The sequence below is a fragment of the Rattus norvegicus genome, chromosome 19 (assembly GCF_021556685.1).
Source record: "Rattus norvegicus strain SHRSP/BbbUtx chromosome 19, alternate assembly SHRSP_T2T, whole genome shotgun sequence".
Lineage (NCBI taxonomy): Eukaryota > Metazoa > Chordata > Mammalia > Rodentia > Muridae > Rattus > Rattus norvegicus.
The window spans coordinates 20,638,095-20,656,883 of record NC_141552.1 but is presented as its reverse complement, the minus strand read 5'-3'; the positions used below and the strand labels follow the sequence as shown (position 1 = coordinate 20,656,883).

The 18,789-nt window shown below is 46.5% G+C and overlaps 1 protein-coding gene across 2 annotated transcripts; it reads right to left on the bottom strand.

The window, feature by feature from the left end:
* Positions 1-13,988: 13,988 nt before the first annotated feature.
* LOC147999057 (uncharacterized) lies at positions 13,989-17,964 on the bottom strand. 2 transcript variants are annotated; one of them, XR_015644300.1, is made up of 6 exons: positions 17,808-17,964; positions 16,617-16,776; positions 16,005-16,148; positions 15,206-15,371; positions 14,382-14,487; positions 13,989-14,258 (listed from the first exon to the last, which is right to left on the bottom strand). XR_015644300.1 is itself a non-coding variant. In XM_087596709.1 (4 exons), the coding sequence occupies exons 1-4, from the start codon at positions 17,932-17,934 to the stop codon at positions 15,350-15,352; spliced, it is 453 nt and encodes a 150-aa protein (XP_087452835.1). In that variant the 5' UTR covers positions 17,935-17,964; the 3' UTR covers positions 13,989-15,349. The 2 variants fall into 2 exon arrangements, 1 of the variants encoding a protein (XP_087452835.1); XM_087596709.1 differs by having other exon boundaries at positions 13,989-15,371.
* Positions 17,965-18,789: the final 825 nt, after the last annotated feature.

The window sequence follows — 18,789 nt, the reverse complement described above, 5'->3', positions numbered from 1 at the left end:
CATTCAAACAGCAAAGAATGAACCTGTTCCCAGCATCCGAGGAGTGGGAGACCCAGAAACCCATGTGTCAATGTGGCCATTTGGAAAATGGAAGTGGGGAGGCAGGGAAGCAGCCAGAACTGGACACAGTTGCAGGGACCCAGGCAAAGAGGGAATATTGGGGCAGAGTCCATGAGATGTCAGTAGGCAACAGGCCAGCTGGGACTAGTGTGGGTACAGGGCTTCTAGTGTGGGTATGAGAGGAGCAAAAGTAGCAATGGTCAGATTCTGATGCAGCATAAAGATGGGAAGGAGCTTAGACCGTCTCAGTGTCATATAGGGGCATTATAGACACTGATGGGCAGTATGGGGATTGCAGGGTCCCTTATAGTGGTCTCTGCAGGTGTCAGGGCTCTGTCAGACCTATGACTATCAGGCAGGCTCTGAGTGCAAGTGAGAGTCATGGGACAGGCCCCGTGTACAGCCTGGTTTGGGGACATTTCCAGGTGCCCCATGGACTGCAAAATAAAGGCAAAGGACACAGGGAAGCCAACAGTTCCCATGCACAGGACATAAATACTTGTAGACCTTTCTAGAATTTCCATAGACCATCTGTCACTAGTCCTCACTATAGAAGGCACCAGCATTCTGCCCTCTACTTCAATTGGTGAGACAGCTATTCTAACTCCAGCAGGAAGGCCTCAGGGAAGACAGTAAGAACTCACAGGTGACCCCTTTTACTATTGAAACAGGCTCTTCCTATGGAGCCCAGAGTGACCGTAGGGTCCTAATTCTCCTGCCTCACAGTGACTGTAATTTCATATCTACCTTCAAGAGCAATTGATTCATAGCACAGGGGGGAAGATCAGATTAAGGCTATCTAAAGGCCCCAGGGTTTTAGGATTACCAGGGTCCTAGTAAGTTTCTCCAGCCATAATTACAACCTGAGTCAGTCCTGCTGTGTGGGATATTGCCTGCTGCCCACTGATATCACAACTTGGAATTCTTTGTCAAATATAAGCTGTTATGGGAATGAAGTAGCCACACAATAAACACTGGTCTGGATACTCCTAGGTCAAGAATCCCCTGTTGGAAATGCCTTGGACCGCACCATTTTACATTCTGGATCCTTCTGGCTTTTTAGCAGATTTATAAATACAAAAAAGAAAAATGGGCATAGTAATTTAAGCCTATGATCCCAGTCATGGGAAACTGAGTCAGGGTGATGGAAGACTGTAAGTTCCAGGGCAACCTGTGTTTCAAGAAAAAAAAAAAAAGGCATGGTGAAGTTTCCACTCAAGTAGAAACCAAAAGGCTTTCACATGGGGCCTGCAATCCACTGGTCAGCACTCCCATCGTCACAGCCACAGGGAGACACTGGGGAACATTTCCCACTGTCTCTCTTTGGGATGCAGTCCACCCCATGATTCTATGTGAGGAATGCCCCAAAGGTTGCATCATGTGAGGGACCTAGATAGTTCCAGGATTGGGAGTATTCAGGAGTTTATAATTAGGGATGATCTACAGCTATGGCAAAGCCTTTTCCCTCCACATGGCAGCCCCAGGTTTGGCCCCAAGAGTAAAAATAAAATCCCCCCAAAATAATGCCAACAAAATATCACGAAGCCTAAACGTCTGACCAGTCTCCTCAAAAGTGCACAGGAACCTGACTCCACATTTAGGACCCACTATGGCCTCTGTGACCTGTGAGAAGGGATCTAATATGGGAATTAGTACAGTATGACTTATCCTTATGGATATCTTTGGTGACAATCACCACCTGACCCCTGAAAACCCATCTACCTGGGAGGCTCAGCACTCATGTCACCAAAAAAGCCCAGATCCTAGGGCCAGCATGGGCAGGAGGTGAAGAAAATTTGTCTCTCGTGAACATCAGTTGCTGCTCCTGGCCTGACTCTATCCTCAGGAGACAATGTCGCCCCAGAAAGTGTGGGTGTCAATGGCTCTTCCCAGGCCAAGGCTGGGATACTGCTTAAGTTCCACAATGCACAGCAGTGCTCACTCTAGAGCTAAAAGGGGTTCTACAGCTAAAAGGGGTGGGTGCTATGCTGGCCACGCCCCTCCCCAGCAGTGTTTAGTGCACTCTGAGTGGTGCTTCAAATGAGAGGGACTTCTTGAGGCTATTCCCTTGGAGAATGGCAGATTCATCAGAACAGGGCACAGGGTGAATTCAGAGCACACCTGGGAGGAATTTAGGGGTGTCAAGCCATGACTAAGACCAGATCCTGTGCTGACAGGCAGTTGAGCTGGAAAACTGGCATCCAAAGTGTGACTACCTGAATTCCTCTTAGACCAAAAGCCCTGGATCTGAGCTACTTTGCTGCATTCTCCTGAGCAGGGTCCCAGACGCAGCTCAGAATCGGGGTTGTGCATGGACTTTGGTGCTGGCAGCAGGTGGCTTAGCCACAAAGTGCCCAGCTTTCCCATCTGTGCCCACTCAAACTCCTCTGTCTCATTTTAGGAGTGTTTAGTATAGTTTTAGACAGGGTATCTTGTAGCAGCACAAACCTGCTTTAACCAACACTGTAACGTAAAAGCAACCCTGAATTCAAGATCCTCCAACCCCTTTGTCCCAAGTCCTGGAATTAAGACCTCCAGCTGTCACCATTTTACTTCAGCATAGGATACATCTGTGTTAGAGTGAGCTTTGGAAATACTGGAGTTCCTTAGAATTCAGGTTTCCTTAATTCTTGACAGGAGTTTTGTGATGATGCTGATGAGAGAGTCAGGAGTTAACACTGGGAGAGGTAACAGTCATGGCAGCCCTGAGTGCTCAGTTAAAGTCAAGACAGAAGCCTGCTGATTAGCACCTGAGTGAAAGTGGGAGGATTCAGAGTTCAAGAACAGACTCAGTTACATACCTAAGACCATATTGCAACATTTTTGTTTTATTTTTGGCTTGTTTTCTTTGAGACAAGGTGTTAATATATAGCCCTGGCTGTCCTGGAACTCACAATGCCTCTACCCCCCAATGGATTGAATTAAAGGCATGTGCCAACATACACTGCCACTAAATAATTTTTAATTAAACTTTCGGGCAAAATCCAGTAATCCCAGTGCTTAAGAGGCCGAGGCAGGGAGATATCTGGTTTCCTGACAAGTCTGGTCTACAGAGAGCATATCAGAACTGCCAGGGCCGAACAGAGAAACCCTGTCTCAAAAAATAAACAACAAAATGTGGTGGTTTTTTTTAAAGAAAAGAGGACTGGGGTGGGGTGGGGATTTAGCTCAGTAGTAGAGCGCTTGCCTAGGAAGCACAAGGCCCTGGGTTCGGTCCCCAGCTCCAGAAAAAAAAAAAAAAAAAAAAAAAAAGAACCAAAAATAGGAACGAATTGTCAGAGAATTAGAGGCAGAGATCCAAAAGATATTGGGCAGTTCAGAGTCTAGCTTCTGAGATGAAACTGGACACCCTAGGGTTAGGGTGGAGATTCTCATCTTGAACTGGTAGACAGAGGGTGGCTTCAGGGATGGAAGACTCAGTCAGTCATTAGTCAGGATTCTCAATCAAGAGGGTGTTGTAAGATCCAAAATGTGTGAGCAGTGTTCTGCATGAGACTAGAAGAACCCGCCTACCCATACAAAACAGCCAATGAAGAGTAATCACAAGCATACGTCTGGAGGTCCACAAGAGGTTAATGTCCACCTTAGTGTGGATTATTCAGAGCACAGGTGGAGAGGAGTAGAAGAGCTGATGGTGGCTGAGGCAGGAGAGGAGTTCGGGTGTGAATTTGAGCCAGTAAAACGGAGCTTAGAGGTCGGGCAGAGCAATGAGAGGTCTAACAGCATAGCTGTTGATATCCTTCAGATTAATTTGTCTTAAGAGCCTCATGCCATAGCCAAGGACAGGAATAGATCTGACTATTGAGTGGCTGGGCTCACATAGCCCAACAGGTTTGGCCTTGCCTCTGTGGGATTCCAAGTCTCTCCCTTTAGACACAGCCATGGTGAAGGTGTAGTAGTGAAGGTGCAGTTTGCTTTGCAATGCTTGGCTTATGGTGTTGAGTACTTCATGCTCCACAGAGCTAGGAAATGTCCTAGAAGCCAGGGAGGCTGAGCCATGAGGAAGACAGGTCTCTGGGAGAGAGAAATGATAACCAAAGTCACTAAGAACTTCCTGAATCACAGTGTCTGTTAACCATATATTTTATTTACTTTTTTTATGTGCCTGAGTGTTTCACCTAATAAATGCTTGTGCACCATGTGGTATGTGTGGTGCCCGTGAAGTCCAGACTGATTCCCTAGAATTGCAATTACAGGTTAATAGGAGCCACCATGTGGACACTAGGAACTGAACCTTGGTCTTCTGCTCTTAGCCACTAAACCAACCATCTCTTCAGCACCACCCCCCAATTGTATAGTCATTAAGATTTAACCATTTGGCCTTCAGTATTTGAATTAATACAGATGTGACAAGAGTTATAGTTAACATGGTGGTTCAGGTATAGACAGGCAGGCATCTCATTGTATACAAAATATGAATCCTTCCTTCCTTCCTTTCTTTCTTTCACTTCTTTCTTCCTTCCTTCCTTTCTTTCTTTCTTTCTTTCTTCCTTCCTTCCTTCCTTCCTTTCTTTCTTTCTTTCTTTCTTTCTTTCTTTCTTTCTCTTTTTGTTTTACTCTTGGAGACAGTGTTGTTTTTTGTGTAGCTGACCTGGAATTAGCTCTGTAGAGGAAGCTGGCCTAGAATTCAGAAATCTGTCTGCCTCTGCCTCCCAAGTGTTAGGATCAAAGGCCTGTGCCACACCACCACACATCCTTCTGTTTAAAGGAAAAATGTAGTCTTACAGGTCAGCATGAGTTTAGCCCCGATATAGACATTTTCCTAGGCCTCAGGAGCTCTAGAGTTCATGAAGGATTTTCTGCCTTCCCCTTTAGCCCTGGCTAACTATGAGAGCTCCACACACATGGGTGTTTGCTTCATTAGAGTCTGGAGGATGAGGGTCACAGGCTGAGGTAACTGTGTAGAGCAAAGGATGCCTGGTGAAGGTCAAGTGGGTAAAATGCTGAAATGCTAAGGGAAGAGGCCTATGGTTGGCGCCTCCTACACCTGAGACTTCCAACCCAGAAAAGCAGGGGGTAGAGAGTGAGGATGCAGAGTGCACACAGGTCAGGAAACGGCCATGTTCCTGAAGCCTCCATGAGTGGTGGACAGGCTCTGGGGCACCATGACGGACATCAGGAGCTTCTGCAATTTGTAGAATAACAGGGTTCCATGTTACCTCACATGCCCACGTTTTGCCCCCTGCTACAGGGAGAAGCCAACACCAGAGTCTTCCAGCTCCCAGCCCTGCTTTTGCCATGTAGGTTTATCCAGAAAGAGCTTGGAAGTCCCTGGACCTGGAGTCTCAGGTGGTTGTGAGCCACCTGACCCTGGTGCTGGAGACTGAACTCAAGTCTTCTGCAAGAGCAGCAAAGACCTGTGCGCTGCCTGGCCCAGCCAGGGCTGTGAAAATGGTGTTTATTTTCATGCTGAACAAACCCAACAACAGTTTAGGTCCCTAGAAGCCACATAAACCTGGATGCAGTAGTGTCTGTCATCCAGCACTTCCCACAGGGAGACAGGAGCCTAAAGTGGACAGTCTCTAGGATTAGGGGGAAGGGCTAGCCTAGCATACACAGCCATGGACGGGAGGTAGAAGGTGAGGACCTGTGCTCAGGTTGTCCCTGACCTTTACACAGGCACACACACACCTGTACTCACAGAAATGCCATACAGACATACGTGAAAAAGGAAATAAAAACAAACAACATTGAAAATACAATATACTGGGGCTGGAGGGATGGCTCAGTGGTTAAGACCACTGACTGCTCTTCCAGAGGATCTGAGTTCAATCCCCAGCAACCACACATTGTGTCTCATAACCATTTCTACTCTCATATACTACCCTTTACTGTTGTGTCTGAAAACAGGGACAGTGTACTCAGAAGGACAAAATAAATAATTTTTTAAAATCCTTTTCTTAAAAAAAAAAACTCTTCTGTGACACATGATCATTGTGTGATTCCAAATGTTGCTAAGTCAGTAAAGTCCTATTGCTACATGGTGCACCACTTGTGTCAGCCTTGGTAGTAGAATGGCACAGTTGAAAAGTTGCTGGTCACAGTGACCAGGCAGCCTAGAAAGCTAACCATGTGCAGAGAAGGCTGTGCTGTGACATAGTCCTCTACCCCACACTGCCCCTCATCCCTATGAACAGAGCAAAAAGAACAGATGAGGAATGTTCCAGGTCTCTTTCCTCTTTGATTGCCTTACTAACCTAGCCCCTGTGCTACATGTAACCTTGTCACATCCTCTGTCCCATCCTTAAGCCCTCATAACTGTCAGATAAGACAGGGATCTTGCTTTGGGGGGAAGCTCTGGTCCCTCTCTGTCCTAAGAGGCTCTGAGCCATCGCTGAAAGAGAGTCCTCTGAGGATTGAGGGACGTCCATAGCCAGTGCTCTGACTTCCAGGAAGGTTTGAAGAAGGTGGTCCTCTTCCTGTGGTTCCTCTAGTAGGAACAGACCACACTTGGGCCCAGCTCCCACTGTCGGAAAAAGGCGGGTGGCTCTGGTCTTTGCACAGCTCTCCAGGTGAATGAACAGTGCATCTCTCCTCCCTCTCTTGCAGGAAGTCTCCAGTCTCTGGTGCAGGTGCTGTTCCCAAGACAAAGGAAAGGAAAGTGCTAAGTGAGTGTTCCCGGGATCCTTTAATACATTGTATGCATTGTCGTCATTAATGTTTCTGTTTAATTTTTTATTCCATGTGTATTGATCTCCTTGTAGGGGTGTGCATGCCAAAGCATGAGTGTTGAAGGTAGAGGAAAATCCATGGGAGTCACTTTATCGTACCGTGCGGGGTTCCAGGCTCTGCTCTGGGTCATTGAGCTTCTTTACAAAGAGCTTTCATGCTGAATTTCTTGCTGGCTCTGATTTCAGGGAGAGCATCTCATAGAGCCCAGACTGGCCAGTAAACTACTGATCATCCTACCTCATGCATTGCCATCTACTTCATGAAAGGTTGAGTTATTGACATGAGGAACTGGGGATGGGCAGAGGTGCATGACGGAAGCTATCTCTGCTCAGTGCCTTTGGGGACAGATAGTTTTCATCACTGAGGTTTCATTTGAGTGCAGTGCTCCTCTGGAGAGAAGGAGTTTCTTTTGCCAGGGCATCAAGACAGGACTTGAAGGTGGAGGTCTGGAGGCCAGGCCTGCATTCCTCTTCAGAAGCTGCAGTCCCCACTCAGGACAGTGCTTTAGCACAGGGTCACATATCCAGTTCTACCCTGAGACCTGCTGAGTCACATGCAGTTTGTGCTGAGAAGCAAACTGGGGTCTCCTGCAAGGGCAGTGAGTGCCTCTCAACCACTTACTCATGCTTTCCTTAATTGTACACTCGAAGTGGGGCGGGCATGACACATGTAGGGGTCAAACACAAATCAAGGGAGTTTTTTCTCTTTTTGTATCAGAGAGGGCCTAAGGATCAAACTCAAGCCCTCAGGATTGACAGTGATGCCTGGACCTGGTGAGTTCAGGGTAGGGGATGAGGGTTTAGTCCTAGGGATGGAGCCCAGGACCTCACATACGCTAGGCAAGTGCCTAATCACTGAGGTACATCCCAGCAGATGTTGGTTGCAAGAGAACTTGGGCCCTCACCATGCCAAAGGAGCACTCTATCACTTAGTGGCCCCAGCCTGGTAGTCTTGTTTGTAACCTCTGCTGTGTTTGCATGCTGCCTGAGCTTATTAATATAGCCACATCCTCAGGGTGACAAAAACTTCATGGAGACTCCCACTGTCAGATACCTGAAGACAGGTTTCAAAGAGAACAGGTAACCAATGCAGAAGTCTCACAGTGTTCGTGTGAAGTACATGGAATATAAGTCCTAGATGACAGAATGCTCAGAACACTGGTGTCCCCACTGTTGGAAGTAACCAGGACCACAGATCCCAGTCTTTCATCACACTTGAAGACCCATAGCTGGCATGGTGGCTCATACTTCTCATCCCAGCACTTGGGAGGCTTAGTCAGGAGAATCTCCTGAGAACAGGAGTAGGAGGGGGCTGGGGATTTAGCTCAGTGGTAGAGCGTTTGCCTAGCAAGCGCAAGGCCCTGAGTTTGGTCCCCAGCTCCGAAAAAAAGAAAAAAAGAAAAAAAAAAAAAAGGAGTACGAGGACAGCCTGGCCAACCCATCAGGTGTTACCTGCAGGTCTAGTTCCAGACATAATCCTAGCATGCACTCATCCCCGGCCATGCAGGGAAAGCATCATGGCACAGCATGAAGCCAGTGAGGCCCATGTTGCTTGACTGGGCAGCTACTTGTTAGCAATAAGGAATAGGGCTCAGAGTGCCCAGAGGCTGTGAGACTGAGGGTTTCAAGGGCCCAGCAGCAGGCCAGATGGTCTCAGCCTGGACTCGATACTGAAGAAGGAAGGAGCCCTGAGTCCTGGGCCAAAGCTGTTAGTAGCCCCATGACCTGGGCTGCTGGTGGCTGCTGGGGTCAGGAGCAGTGTCTTGGTGGGTCCTGCTGTGGTGAGAGAGAGCAGCAGAACTTCTGGAGGACAGAGAGGGAGCAAAATAGAACAGGAATCCAGTGTAGAGATCTTAGAGTGTTTGTGTGAAGCAGAGCTAGGAAGTGGGATGCAGGGGCAGGGGAGCAGCAGGCTGTGCCTGTAGAGATGAGTCAGCCCAAGGGCAGAGTTGTCAGAGCCCAGCAGCATGGGGTGGGAGAGTATCTCAGGGGAGGGGCTCCTGTCCTTCCAGGACAGTCTCCATCAGAGACTGAAGGGCTGGGCCTGAGAAGCGAGGGGAATTAGGGATGAGGGAGAGACTGAAGAGATGTGGGAAAAGAATGCACCTAGGAGTGAAGCAGGGCCCCCAATGTGGGATGCCTGAGGCCCGACAGAGTTGGATGTTGCTGATCCTACATTAGGCCAGACCAGAGGGCCCAAGCTCCAGCAGCCAGAAAGGAAGCCAAAGTGTCTGAGGAGGTCTGCATCAGATTGCTGCATCTCATGAGGGTCCCACCAGTGGCCAAGGCAGGATTTGTTGAAAGCAAGGTTGTGGGTATAATTATTCTCACCTTGGAAGGGAATAGGTGGCCATGGCTCTCACAGGTACTGACGGTGCAGGGACAGGAGACCTATGGACTGACCTTACTGCCACAGGGCGGCTGAAGGCTCTTGTTGCCTTCAGTTTGTTGTTGTATTAACCTGGTAGCTTCATTTCTTGAGAAGCTTGGGTGGATGAGGTGTAGCAGATCAAGGTCCAGCTGAGAGGAGGAATCCAGAGTGTTCCATGGTTGGCAAACAGGTTCTGAGATCTGGCCTGTGCACTCAGGCCAGTGTAACTGTTTGTCTTAGCTGCAGGCTCAAGAGGGTTGAATTGACCCAGGATCAAACACCACATGTGCCCTGTGTTTTCCAAGCTTTCTCATGGTTGCAAGCGCTGGGCGAACTCACATGGACTTTTCCATCATTCCCTGAGCTCTAGGTGACTCGGATGGATCATGGAGATATCTCTAAGCCTCTGCCAGCACAGCAGTGACATCATGGCAGTGTCCTCTAGGGTTCCAGGACTGGATTTTTTTTTTCTCTCTCTCTACTGATACAAGTAATAAGACATCCTATAAAACAAGGCCAATCCTTCCTAGAGTTGAAGCCCAGAACACACAAGACTCCCCCAGGGATGGGCCCATCCAAGAAGGTGTGGGATGTTTTGTGGCTTAGGTTGTTTCACGGTGAGTGAGAAGTGTCTAAGATGCACACATGTAGCTGCTTGGGAGCTGGGGAGGTCATGGGACCCCCTAGATCTGATTCTGCAGATGACTGTGAACATCCATGTGCTGGTTAGGAGAATGCCTGGATTTGGAATTCAGTGTTTTCAGATTTCAGGATTGGATGAGGGGAACTCAGCATGTGCATGTGTCCATGTCTCTGTATGCATGCACATGCAGGCCAGGAATGGACACCAGCAACCTTCCTCAGTCACCCTATGCATCTCACACAAAGGAGCTCTCACACAGAAGCTGTGGCTCACAGATGAGGCTGGTCAGGCTTAGAGTCCCAGAGATTCTTCTGCTGTCCTTCAAAACTTTGAATATGTGTGTGTGTGTGTGTGTGTGTGTGTGTGTGTGTGTGAGAGAGAGAGAGAGAGAGAGAGAGAGAGAGGAGAGAGAGAGAGAGAGAGAGAGAGAGAGAGAGAGATTCTACCAGATTGTACAACCATGCATGCACATATGGATGCCAGAGGGAAATATCCGGTGTCTTCCTTTTCTAACAGGGTCCTAATCAACTATCAGGTCTCTATATCTTAATATCTAGCAGGGGTCCCAGCGTGAGCATAGCCAGGGCATACACATGCTTGGCTGTCAGGCAGGCAAGAGGCAGAGATCTTGTACTATTTTTCATGGTTAATGCTCTTAGTGCCCTTGAGGGCCTGGCTGACACCTGCCTGGAGACGGCTGGATCTGATGCTGGCCTAGATAGCCGGGGCTATTGATGATGGATGTCCAAAGTGGCCCTCATTCTTGGCAAACTTCTCTCTTCTAGTCTAAATGTGCTTGGGTGTTTAATGCAAGGACTGGGTTTTAGTTTTCCTGTTCCATCCTGCTGCCTCCTTGTTTTCTTCAGCGGGTCACCTGCCCTAGTGATGAAAGAGAAGTGTGTGAACCACAGCACCACCCTCCCATGCTTCTGCTTGCTGGTCTGTGGTATCTGTTGATGTAGAACCGTTCCTGTGGCGGTCCTGTTGCTGTTTGTGAGTTTTGAGGATTTACGCCAGTGTAGTAATGTGCATTGTCATCCTGGGAAACACCACAGGAAGTTGGTCCTCAGGTTTCAGCACACAGAAGCACAGGCCAGAAGAGATGCCCAGGTGTTGAAGGAGGTCCGGTAGATGTCCTGTTAGTTTCCTGTGTCTGATGCATGATTGTCCCTTGCTTAATAAAATGTATACACAAAACTCTTTAAGTGTCCGACTGACCTCTGAGAAAGAACATCAGTGGGAAGATGGCTTTGAACTCTTAACTCCCTGTTCCTGTCCTCATAACAGGTTTCTGTAGCAGCCAAAGGAGAGAAGCCACCTGAGGGAAGGAAGTCCAAGACAGTGCCTAGGAGCAGAAGTAGGGTCTGGCTGTAGAGGGGACAAGTGGCTGGGTATAGGGACTCTAGGATCAGAAAAGAGGCTGTCTGGCATCTCCCACAGCAACGAAGACAGTCACGCATAGTCATGCTCAAAGGCCAGTCTGATCCAGACTGTCCCTCATTTCCCAGGCGATTATAGATGGTGTCAGGTAGCAGTTGAAAACTGGCCATTAAGGGGTCTCTGTAAGAAAGGGCGTGATTCAAGTGTTTATTAAGGTATCATGGCATCAAGAGTATATGAGGACATAGCCATATGTACACAGAACGACTTGCAGATCCAGAGAGCAGGGAGGGAATAGCCAGGGGCTCCTGCTTGCTGCTGCCTTAGGGGTTCTACAGAAATCCCAGTGGCACTTGGGAAGTGGAGGCCATATCAATTAGGGATTGTGGCCACATGGGGAGATTGAGGCCAGCCATGTGCTGTGGCATCAGAACACTGACCAGCGATGACAAAATGGAACATAAAACACTGGTTTCTCAGCTTTGATACTGCTGACTGCTGACGTGGCCAGGGGCCATCCGGTTCACCAAAGGCTCAGCCAACAGTTGTCTCTCCACTCACCAAAAGTCAAAGAGTGGCCCAGCTCCACAACCAAATGTGTGCCCACATTGCAATGGCTCCGGTACTGTTTCACCTCAGCTGCGGAGATCTCAGGATCCATGAGTGTCCAGCACGCACACACCCGAAAGAGACAGTCTTAGGGGTCATAGGCAGCACTGAGGGTGGTGAGCCTCTGCCTCACGGCTCAATGGCCCTGACCTTGGCATTGTTTGGGCACAAGAGAGCAAAGTGATGGGGACAGACAACCTGCAGTCTACCATGCTGGAAGGGCATGACTAACACTGATTGATCACATCCATGTGACTACTGAAGCTTTTCCTGCTCTCTGTAGTGGTGACCTTACAGAAACCATGCACACCCGGTTTAGACTGTATTAAAGTAGCCACCATTTCAGGGTTCCCTGCAAGGTACCATGGGACAGTAGTAGCATGAGTCTGCATGTATCTCGACAGTTTTCACTAGGGACCAAACACACACACACACACACACACACACACACACACACACACACACAAAAAAAAAAAAACACACACATACACACACACTTTACTGACATGGTGCACATTCTTTGCACACAGAAGAAAGTGAGTAGTAATGAAAACATACCAATCATGGAATTGATGGAGGGAGTTGTGGGGAAGCTGCGGTTTAGAGTTACTTAAAGGCCCTGTGCAGGCTCTCCTTTTGTTGGAGGAGAAACTTCAAGTGCAATGTGGTTCTTTATTTTCTTTTTCTAAAGCACAGAGGGCTAGGGTGGATCACAGGGCTTTGAGCATGTTTGGCAAGTACAGTCATGCAGAAATAAATCCTAGGACAGGAACCCTATTAATCTTCTACAGAATTACAGAGCAGCCTGGATGAAGACTCTCAGCTGAAAAGGTGGACATCTCAAGACAGGCCCTGGACAATGGCTGTCAGACTTGAATGAAGACTGGAAATGTTTTGCTATCTCATAGGAAAAGAAGGCCCCTCCTACCACACTGTACTCTAAGGACAGTTTATTCAGGATAGGATGACATGAACTATTGTCTCAGGTCACAGATGTCAGCACAAAGTATCCAAGGTATTGTATGCCAATGGTAGCATTAACAGGACAAAGCACACAGTGTCATGAAGACATAAATTATGAGTTTGTGTAGCAAGACCCAGGCCTCTTCCAGGTTCTTAGATAGTAACTGAGAACCTCAAATACGGTAGTGATGTGATAGTGTGGGGTGAATCTAGTTACAACTAGCTTCTATTGTGACACAGATGACTCTTTCTGTGTCATGGTCAGCTTATAATGAATGACTAGACCTAAGCATGAGAGTAACCAAATACTACATTGCTTCTCTAGCTGCTGAGCTTTTAAAAGCCCTGGGGTGACAGCAAGCTTTTGTGGACATACTGGATTGGTCCTTCTGTACTTTAACTCTCTGAGTCACCTCCACTCTCAGTAAGTTAGATCAATTCCACAAATTGGAAATCAGTCACCTGGAAAAAATACATTCTCAATACGATCCCAGATTGGCCATGGAAAAAGGGTAGCTTGAACTGTCCCACCTAGGTTCTGGGCCTGCACAGGCCTGCTCTCCAAAAGAAACCTGTGTTCACAGCTGCAAGCTATATTCACTATGGATGCTCTGGAGGTTCCTTCCTAAACTGCTTAGATTAAAATAATTTTCTTGCTAACAATCAAAAAACTGATTATGCCAATCTGGCCTACGAGAAGCTAGTTTCTATTCTGTATTTTATCAGATGTGCAGAATACATATGGTCATCACTGATAATAGGTGAAAGATCTGCTCTAATATGAAAACTAAGTGATGCTGGAGGATGATCCTGACCCACAATGAGCAGTGGGAACACCAGAGCCCTGTAGGGATGCCTGACAACCTAACACGTTGAGCACGCACGGCTCAGTAAGTTCCCTGTGAACACACATCTCCTGAGATCTCTCTAATTGTAGGTGATCCTGTCCACCTAATACAGCACCTCATGTGGAATAACAAAAGCCACCTGCAGGAGCTGTGGTGATGACTCACAGGGTAGAGCATCTGCTGCTCTCTCAGAAGAACCACATGGACCCTAACAATTGGGTAAAGCATGTCAGTGATTACATCACAAAGTGTGTGTCGGAGAAACAGCCACATTATCCACACAAAAGACATTATCACACTGGGTACCCCTTGGAGACTTTGAATTCACTTATTAGCCCAGGCTCCATGGAACATGCAGAGATCCATCTCCAGCTGTCAGTTCTAGGTCCACAGGAGGGGACAGAACCCTTGAGTAAGAATGATGGTCTTAAGAGTCAAGAGATAGAATTCAATTTTTATTCATAACGAATACATTTTTACAACAAAACAGGATTAAAATGAATAAAAATATTTAAAAATATTTGAAAGTAAAAATAGTAACAAGAACATATAAATATGAAACAACAAAAAGAAAACTTCAATTAAAATCATAACAAAAATACTTCTAAAAGCATATTCTTAACGAATATTTAGAAGCACAGACGTATTGCTGTTTCTCCTCTAGCATACATAATGAAAGGCGATCCCCCAAGTTGTCTCTCAAGTGCTGTTTTCTGAAGAAGAAAGTGAGTAAGACCTCAATCAGTCAGGATGGCTTAGTGGTATATAAATTTAGGGTCTCTAAGAAATGACAAATTAACGCAGAGGATGAATACTCATCCAAAAAATGTTGTTACCATTCAGGATGTTGGTCATCAGGGACTCCTGAGAAAGCAACTTATTCTTCAGGAAGCTCTCTTACTGGGGTGTGTCCAATTCCAGCTCTCTTGCACTTTCTGAGACCTGGGAGAGGAAGGCAGTTTTTCAGACACTGATTTGGTGGGGAAATGCAAGCCAGCTGTCAGAATGCTGCCTTCTACCACCTAACTTCTATTGGACAGTCGACATGGACCTTTTAACTGATATCATTGTTGCTAACTCTGTGGGCAGGGCAAAATCTCCAGCAAGCCACACAGTAATGTGGGCTGCCAATCTGGGACCCAGACTTATACCAGTGCAAACCAAGAACAGGGCAATGGGAAGAGACCTCATTGGGTTGCAGGAAGAAAGGAGATGTCCATATGTCACCAAGGATAAAGCCAATGCAAGTACTAATTTGACATTTCCACTTAGTTCTTATCCCAAAGGTGCTTCCTACACAAGAGGTCACATGACCACAGAGTGTCAATTTTTCAAGAACCAAGAAATTGTTTAAAACTCTACATAGGATCCAATCTATCACATGGATATGCAATAATGAGATATGTTATTCATCTGTCACCATTTCTAGACTGCAGCTTCAAAAAGAGCAGCAAAATATGCTTGCACAATAATTCAGTTTCTGAAAAGTGGTTAACTTCCTAGAATACTTGTGCATAGGCAGAGCAATGAACAATTCCATTACATGAGGTGGTTGGCTGGTTGTGAGTGTAAATTAGAAAGGTGGTAAGAGAAGCAAAGATGTATCAAATTGGCAAATTTTATCAGATATTGTTAAGCTAACACATCTGCTCGTCCCTACTTGATAATGCTGGTTCTGGCCGTTGATGGTCTTTATCTTTCTTGTTGAAGTAAACCAAATATTTCTGGTTCAGTGCACAATCAAGATGTACCTCCTTGCTCTCCTGCTTCAGTGTGACCAACTTCTTCCTACATGTGTTCTCCATCAGGAGCTGGTGAGCAGATTTCTGGAAATACAGTATGCAAAGTAAGATCATGCTGGCCCTTTCTCCCATTCCTACTCCCAAGTCCCACTAACTCTACCAGGTCCCAGATACCCATGAAGACTTAATAAAGTGCATCTTGATACATATAAGGCTGCTGCACAAACCATAAAGAGTTAATTCGGGGAAGAATAAATTGTTTGCTTGGCCTGACACCAATTAGTGTCCACACCTCTGAGAAAGAACATGGATCTACAACTATCCATAAAAGCCCAATGCATGGGGCCAACATCAATTAGTAGTGGGCCAACACCCTCAAAGGAGGTAAGTAGAACAAAGAGAAGGTCATGCTAACCATGTGGTCCACGCACTGAGTTTTGTAAAACCTGGTGTGACACCATAGGTCCAGGTCAGCCTAATAACCTTCTGCTGACTTCAATCAGTACTGTTCTCTCTAGAGCCTTCTGAAGATGCCTAGACAATCCTGGGATGAGGAACACTCTTTTGTGGAACTGAAAACTGAGTCCTAATGACCCTGGAACACTGATGGGTAAATAGCACAAGAGATAGAACCAGAGCTGAAGACCGTCCAATCCAGAACAAAGAAAGTCAGAAATGGCCATTCCACAAGTGATAGCCTTTCTGACCAGGACTTACCTAGAGAAGGTAATCTCCTTCTTCAGCTTATGGTTGTTCTCATGGAACTCAGTGTTCTCCATCTCTAAGTTGTGCAGAATTGACATGACCGCCTCCTCCATTCTCTCCAGGTCTTCATAATATGGATTTGGCCTGAAGTGTGGCCTGGCCCCAAATGATAGAATACAATGAACATCGGCATTTAGGAATATATGAACTCAGGGTGGGTCCTATATTACCCCAGGCTGCTGCCTGGATCTTCCAGCACTCAGTCCCCTGCCTAGCAAGTACAGAGACTCACCATAAACTCACTGCAATTACAATCTTGCAAAGCCACCAGCTATCAAGGGCTTTGCAAATGCACACTGGGAACTCACTCTCCCTGACTTTATCCCTGAATTCTTCATTCAGACCACAAGTTCTGCTTTTCAATAAATGGAAGCAGATGAGTCCATTTTCAATCTCACTCCTCAGGAAGGGTCAGGTTCTGAATCTCCACTATATGGGAGGTGAGGTTTAGCACAGGGTGGTTAGGGAGGTACAGCTTTCTAGAACCCAAAACCTTAACAGGATAAGAAAAAGGTGACGTTGCAGACCCAGGAATGAAACAAGAGCATTTGGAGCGATTCATACCTGTTCTTCATGGATCTCTCTGTCAGAAACCTCAGGCAATCTCTCAGGTCATTTCTCTCCTCGGTAATGAGCTGCAGCTCTTTAATCAGCCTCTCCTTTTCCTTCATGGCCTGATTCTTGCTTAGGTCAGTGCCAGGGGATGATGTTTCTCTCCCAGAGTCTGTAGGTAGAAGAACACAAGTGAACCTGCATGGGGAGAATGCATAGAGTGTTCATAGACCTCAGTGAGGCCTAAACAGGAGAACAAGCCAGGAACCCAGTGTCACTGCTAGGCGATTGGTCTATGCTTAAGAGACCTCCTCAGGGGATCTCAGTTTTCCCACTACTCTATAGAGACCAAGAGATGTAAGCAGCCAGGTGTTCCCTATTCCGGACATCATGTGCTTACATGTACCATGGAGATGGCTTCTCCAGGATTATTATCAGCTGAACAGGGTACAGCTTGGTTTCAGGACCCTCACCCCTGTGGCTTCAGAACTCAGATGATAAATTCACCATCCACAAAACTTGAGTGATTGGAGACACTCAGATGTCCTACCCTGATACTCTAAGGCAACAACTTTGGATTTAAAACGCATTTCCAGGGAGGATATGTTCAACAGACTTATCAGTGTCCCTATGTGAAATACCAATTGCCCCAGAAGTGCGAATAGGTTACAGGCTGAATCTTGGTCTACACGTCCAAATAGTTTTGGTATTGTAGAAAAATGTTTGTAACATACAACCTCTAATATATAAAGCAAACAATGACCCTGACAGTTAGAAGAAATCAGAGAAGGTCTAAGAACATAAGGTTATTGCCTGGAGCACAATCTCTCCCTGTTACTACTGTCAGATACCCACTGTATTTAAAGAAGCAATGATAGTGAAATACATTGCTGCCCTGTCTAAACTCAGAAAAGGTGGACCCTCCATGACCACTGATGGTGTTATTATATCAATGTAACAGAGCAAATGAACTGAAAAGTAAAGACCAGAAGTTCACAGTATAATAGCATTGGCCTTACCATATCCTCCCAGTGGGGATGGGGAAACTAAAGTTCTGAAATCCTTGACTTTAAGGAATTGTGATATTCATGGAAATCAATTCCTTTTCAGATGCTCCAGTTGCTGTGGCCCATTGCTAGAAAGGTCAGCTTAAGCCTGCAGCCACCCTGGCAGGAAGCTCAAAATACACTGCCCAGAACTTACTCCACATTCCCCAGAAGTGCTGTCTTTCTCCATCATTACTTTGAGACGAAAGGCCAGACTCCTTCACTCTAGTCTCTCCACAATCGACGTTCCCCCTCCCAAAAAGCTTGCGAAGACGGGAAAACATGTCTTAGCTTGTAACTGCCAGACTCAGACTGAGAGAAACTAGGGCACTGGTTGTCACTACAACACTGGTGACATCACAGAGGATGCCAGAACTCTCTAGGAGACAATAGAATGTCCAAGAAGGGACAGCAGATGTCATGGGGAGCAGACTTTGCCTCCTGCTAATGTTCTCCCTGTACTGAGCATAAGCTGAGGTGCCCTTTCCAGGAGACTTTCCTGGGGAGAGCCACTGAGCATCTCCTGCTTCCAAAGCCAAATTTTCCTCAAGGCTTGATTATAAAAAACCTTAGTAATTCCTATGCATCTAAATGAATGTTTCCTTTCAAATCTTTCCCAAAAAATGTCTCATCATAACTCAAATTGTCCACATTCACCAATGTAAGCCATTAAACTTCCTGAGATTTCACACCAGCTTGAATATGCAGTCAAAAGTTCTCCTGTCTCATTATGTACAGGTGCTTTATATCACATCAAGAAATAGTCTGCATGGTAGGTTTCAACATGCGTGTGTATTAGGGGAACACTCATGAAGTCATGTGCTTAGCAATCAAAAATTGCCAGAAAATTCCTTAGGAGAAAGAGTTGAAGTCTTTAAGGTGCTAGGAAAAGTGTGGAGACCAGTTGGCAGAGGAAAGTGCAATATTGGAGCCACCAGTGAAGGGAACCTCATGCTGGTGGTGGGGTTCTCCTCTCTGCACCAATGTCGCCAAAGGAGCACTGCTCACAGGCCTGAGTAAGATGTACCATGAGCTTCTATCAGAAAAATAAAATAGTCAAGAGATATAGGGGGTGCACAGAAACGTCTAAAATGAGGCCTTAAACATCATTAAGTGGATAGAGCAAGGTCCCAGCACCT

Coding starts and splice junctions, on each gene's coding strand:
- LOC147999057 (XM_087596709.1), bottom strand. CDS start 17,934: ATGTTTTCCCGTCTTCGCAAGCTTTTTGGGAGGGGGAACGTCGATTGT. Junction 16,777..17,807: donor GCACTTCTGGGGAATGTGGA/GTAAGTTCTGGG, acceptor TTCTACCTACAG/ACTCTGGGAGAGAAACATCA. Junction 15,372..16,004: donor AAGGAGATTACCTTCTCTAG/GTAAGTCCTGGT, acceptor CTGTATTTCCAG/AAATCTGCTCACCAGCTCCT.